The following is a 5,000-nucleotide window of genomic DNA, read 5'->3' on the forward strand; positions in this document are numbered from 1 at the left end:
CCATTGGGATGTCTGCAAAAGTAATATTTGATGAAGTCATTCAGAAAAGGGCGAGTCAGGCTGACTCTCAATATTGAGGTTATTTGACTATCTTACCCTTAAGGCTTAAAAAAAAATCTGAAGAGTTTTGGCTGAATGTGCTATTCTTTTCTCTTCTTCCTACTCCTCCCTCTCTGTCTCTCTCTCTCTCCTTCTTGTGGCCTATCAGTTTCAAATGAAAAGTTCGACTGTATGTCTCTTCTTCCTCCCCCCCACCGCACTTCTTTCTCTCCTCTCTCTCTCATTCTTGTGGCCTACCACTTTCAGACGCAAGTCTCGACTGTACTGTATGTCTTGCCGATATCAGGCACCGGGCTGCCAAACAAATACAGTGTGTGTGGTGTAGGAGGCCTATGTGTATGTGTGGCTTGTGAGCACTCTCCAGGTTGCAGACGGAGAAGATGAATGATAACAACCTCCAACGAACGGCTCACCTCTGTGGCAGTGTTACACAAAAGGTGTCGATGCTATCGCCATGTTATGAAGGAGCTTCGGTGTGGCAGGGGAAATCAATTTGAGATGTGCAGATAAAGTTGAGGGAAGGTTATGGAAATAACACTCGCGACTCGAGTCCTTTCATGCCACCGTGCCGCTGCCACCACCACTACCGTACCGGCTCTGTACAAACAAATGGGATTGCCAAAATGCCAGCGCAGTGCAGCGCGAGAGAGCAAAGTGAGGTTATATGTGGTGAGGTGAGTCGAGACGAGGCACACAAGGCCGGATTAATGCACAGGCTAGATATGGCTGCAGCCTAGGGGCCCCCACCTGCCATGGGGCCCCCGGTTGGTCAAAAGTGAGAAATTGCAGAATAATGACAAGATGCAATTTTGAAATATTCATCTGTCATGTTGAGTACAGTTGGTAGCCGTGTTGTCCCTAATTCCTAGCACGGTCCATGTAAATTTGTCACAAAATTTGCTTTCAGAGGGGCCCCACATCAACTTGCAGCCTAGGGGCCCCAGGCCATCTTAATCCGGCCCTGGAAGCACTGCATGTTTTGTTTTGTCCCTCTGGTTTGAAGCCACAGCTCCATTCGTCTCAGGAGTCACGCGGTGTAATCTGAGTCCTTGGTGAAAGACTTGGCCAGGCATTCACACGTACGGTAGCGCAGTGGCAAGTTTACCTGGATTGATGTACCTGTCAGGTGCATTTAGGCATATTTCTCCTTGGCTGTCCATCAATGTCACTTGGGCTTAAAGTCAGAGGCAGAGGCGGGTGCAGCGATTGGCTTTCACGGTTGCTGCTTCAAAGTCAAAGGATCTATTTTTCATGTTCAGTGTTTGCTGTTTACATGACCATGGCTTTTATACACACAAACAACTGTCATGTACAGTATTCATGCAACCTTTTGTACATGCACGGACGCACACACACACGCCCACACACACACACACACACACACACACACACACACACACACACACACACATACACACACACACCTTACGAGAAATGAATGGTAGTGCCAAAGGAATACTTAACCAACAAGGATTTAGTTTGTACTTCTGACATAGCGTATTTTGAAGGCAGACATAGTCTCTAACAGCAACAACATTTCCTCCGCTCCATACAGATATTCTGCAATATTTAATTCAGGGCTCATATAGGATTCTCTAACTGTCTGAATGTTGTATGCTTAGCTGAATTACGTTGTGTGTAAAGATGAGAGTACTGTAAAGTCAGAACTGTAGAGTGTGTATGGAGGGTTTATTCGGAAAACGGTGTATCTACATTTTATAGAATGTTGGGAAATTGACATTTTTTATTTGGCATTAAATGCATTTTATATAGGTTGAAAATGTATGTTCTCAAAATATCTGAATGGCAAGAATTTACACATAGGTGACAGGACCTCTGAACAGTCATTTTCAATAATAAAAACGCAAGAGTCACAAATTGTAGATACACCGTTTTGCAAATAAACCCTTCGTATATTCTCAAATTGCTCAAGATACAAGGAGTGCTATGTAAGTCTGTATTCATGGTGCACAATACATAAACCTGACATTGCATTCCCAATGGTGAGCAATAGTGCTTCCAGTTGTAGCAGTAGAAGATACTGTATGAATATCAATGTGAAGTATTGTACGGACACAGGCAACAGCACAAGGTTCTGCACAGTTGTAGTAGATAGGAGCTATGTAAGTGTGCATGTAAAGTTTCTCATTAATACAGTTTAACCCATTGATGCTGGATACAGCGTATACACTGCATTGACCTAGGTGCCTGATACGACACAGACGCAGCATTCAGACTCATGAGATTTGAGATATTTTAGATATGTTACAGCCGAATGAACACATTGTAATGCAAGAGGAGGGTCTTTTAAATGCAACTCATTATGTGCTTTGGAGGCTGAGACATTTAGGCAGAAGGCTAGCCTGATAAACCAGCCTAAATGTGAGACCGGAGTAATTTAGTCTGGCCCCGATGAACGATACCTCCGAAGATTGTTGATGAGAACAACCTGTTGTTTTTTCAAACCGTGCCGGCACTCTGACCAATCGGTGATCTTTGCCGTTGATGTGCTTTCCCAACGGTGTTGCGAGGTTCGTCGTCACTCCCTCAAAACCCCGCCCGCTTTCCACAAATTCAAAACAAATCGCTGCGTTGTGATTGGTTTTGCCTGACTCAGGGCACAGCGTTCAAACGTTCTCAGATCTGAGGCCAGACCCACTCGCTAGCTGAAACTTTGGCGTCCAGCGGGTGGCGCTGGTTTACCAGGCTAGCAGAAGGCACCTTTTTCCCAAAATGGGCTTTGGCATTTACTGTGGCAGTTGATATTTGCAGGGGCCTTAGGCTAAAATGGGTTAAGTTATTGAAAGGTTCTTCATCTAAAGGAGTTTACTGTAAGACAGTGTAAATGACAGTTTACCTTTTGGCCTCCAGAGGTGGAGTTGTAGATTACACGCCTCATTAAAATATGGTGGCAAAAGGGTCACATACAGTCTGTCAGTTGTCAACGTGGGTAATTGATTTGCTACTGTACAGTATGTCCAAAGGTTGCCATAACTTATTCTGCCAATGTATGTTCTTGTGTAAACATCTGGGTTCTCGGGTTTCATATATCATATGCATGATTCTGAAGATGGAGTTGGTAGGCTAATTAAGATGTGACAACCCCCTGTGCCCCCTCCAGGCTAAAGCATGCCAGGGTGGTTAATTGGTCAATTGGTGATGAAGAGCACGTGTTCAGACAGGTGGAGGCTATAGAAGCTTTCCTCTGCCTTTGGTCAGGAGGCTCTCTGTCCTCACTTATCCTGGCACTTTTCATTTCTCTCTCTCCTCTCTCTACTTTACCTTCACCCTGTTCTTTCTTTCTTTCTTTTTTTCTACATCTAACATATTGAGACTGATCACATGCATTACAGACATTGCACACAACATTTACTTACATATACCCATCGTTTCGTCCCAGAGACTATTGTTTAATTGTTGGTATTTGTTTCCTGAATAGATAACCTTAATTTTGTCTTTTGTTGTTGTCTCCATTTCATGTTGCTCCCCTAAACGAGCTGGGTTGTAGAGGGACATTTAAAACTCTTGTTTTCTTTTACATCTGCAGGTCAGAGTTTGAGCGATGGCCAGTGGCACACCATCAGTATCAGTGTGAGGGGTCTGCAAGTGTCTTTGACACTGGACAACGACCCAGTTTCCACCATGGAGCTCCGGGACCCTGCCGAGCCGGGATACACCATCCTGTTTGGAGGTAAAGCACTTTCCTCTTAGCCTGATTATCATCTCTTCGAGACTTGGTCTGACCAAGAGGATAACAATTAATGTTTCCCAAATGGCATGGTTGACCCGCCTCCCTAGGTTTGCCACTGGTTGACTAGTTTCCGAAAAAGTGGGTGGGGTTCCCGATTTTTCTGGAGATCAGAAACATATTTACATTGCTCTTGGCCTGACTATAAGCATACGCCATGCGTCACTAGGAGGGCGTGGCCTGGCTACTTTTATCTAGGCTAGGGGTTCCCAAACCTGACCAAGACAAGCCCCCTCACATATGCCGCTACATTCCAGCCAAGATAAGGCAGTTCTTAACTAATAGAAAAAGTGTTTAGCTAAATTTCATTTTGTTTTGCTGTGGATCCCCTAGTATCCCCTCACAGCCCCTCAAGCTGTTTTCAGGCAAACCAGTATGCTACGAATTTTGGTTCCCACGCCAGTTACACTCGGAGCCAAAGTTCTTACTCGTTAACAACTTGCCTTCACATACAGTTCCAACCAACTTTCCGGGTTTTTGTTTTTTGCAGTTCCAACCAACTTTAAGATATGGGAAAACTCAACTTCAGTAGTGACTGTGTAGTCTGTGTAGTCTGTGTAGACTGTGTAGTCTTGCCAAAGATATCAAAGGTACACTGCTGGTAAAGTTAAAAAGCCATTAATAAAGCGAGCTGACACGTTACGACTACTGTCTTATTCAGAGCTTAAACACGGACTTATTCCCAAGTCCCTATAACAAAGAGAAAATTCAGGCAATTAGGTAGCACTAAGAAGTAGTAAAGTAGCACTCCTTGACGACCAGCACTCCCAAGGTTTTTTTTAGCGTCTGAGTTCCAACCAACTTTCCAATTCCAACCGCTGTAGCAATAAGAAGCATGCTATTTTTGCAAGTAACACACAATATAACAACATTTCACTATACCCCTGCTCCTCACAGCATCCTGTCCACAGGTTCAGCCTCCCTACTCACGGAAACACATCCTGTTTTTGTGTGCAACCTTGTGAATCATTTGTTAGCATCCTGTTCAGAAGAAGTGCAATAATCCCTGTGATTCGGCACCGCTCTATGTGAAGCCAACTCGTTCTTGACTTGTGATTATCTCAGCCATTAGCACACATTATCATGTCGATATGAAGCAGACAAACCAAAGACAGGACTATTAAATAGATGAGTATCTGCAATGTTAGTCTTATTTGTTTATCTGACTGCTGCAATTTCCACTGATCAATTC

At 44.1% G+C, this 5,000-nt stretch overlaps 1 protein-coding gene across 1 annotated transcript in view; it reads left to right on the top strand.

The window, feature by feature from the left end:
• Positions 1–5,000, top strand: part of LOC134460363 (contactin-associated protein-like 5) — a 185,956-nt gene that overhangs the window by 142,114 nt on the left and 38,842 nt on the right. Inside the window, exon 9 of the mRNA XM_063212796.1 lies at positions 3,608–3,751. Within this exon, the coding sequence (XP_063068866.1) occupies positions 3,608–3,751 (144 nt within the window). The remainder of the gene's footprint in view (positions 1–3,607; positions 3,752–5,000) is intronic.

Source organism: Engraulis encrasicolus, chromosome 12 (assembly GCF_034702125.1).
Source record: "Engraulis encrasicolus isolate BLACKSEA-1 chromosome 12, IST_EnEncr_1.0, whole genome shotgun sequence".
In the NCBI taxonomy this organism is placed as follows: domain Eukaryota; kingdom Metazoa; phylum Chordata; class Actinopteri; order Clupeiformes; family Engraulidae; genus Engraulis; species Engraulis encrasicolus.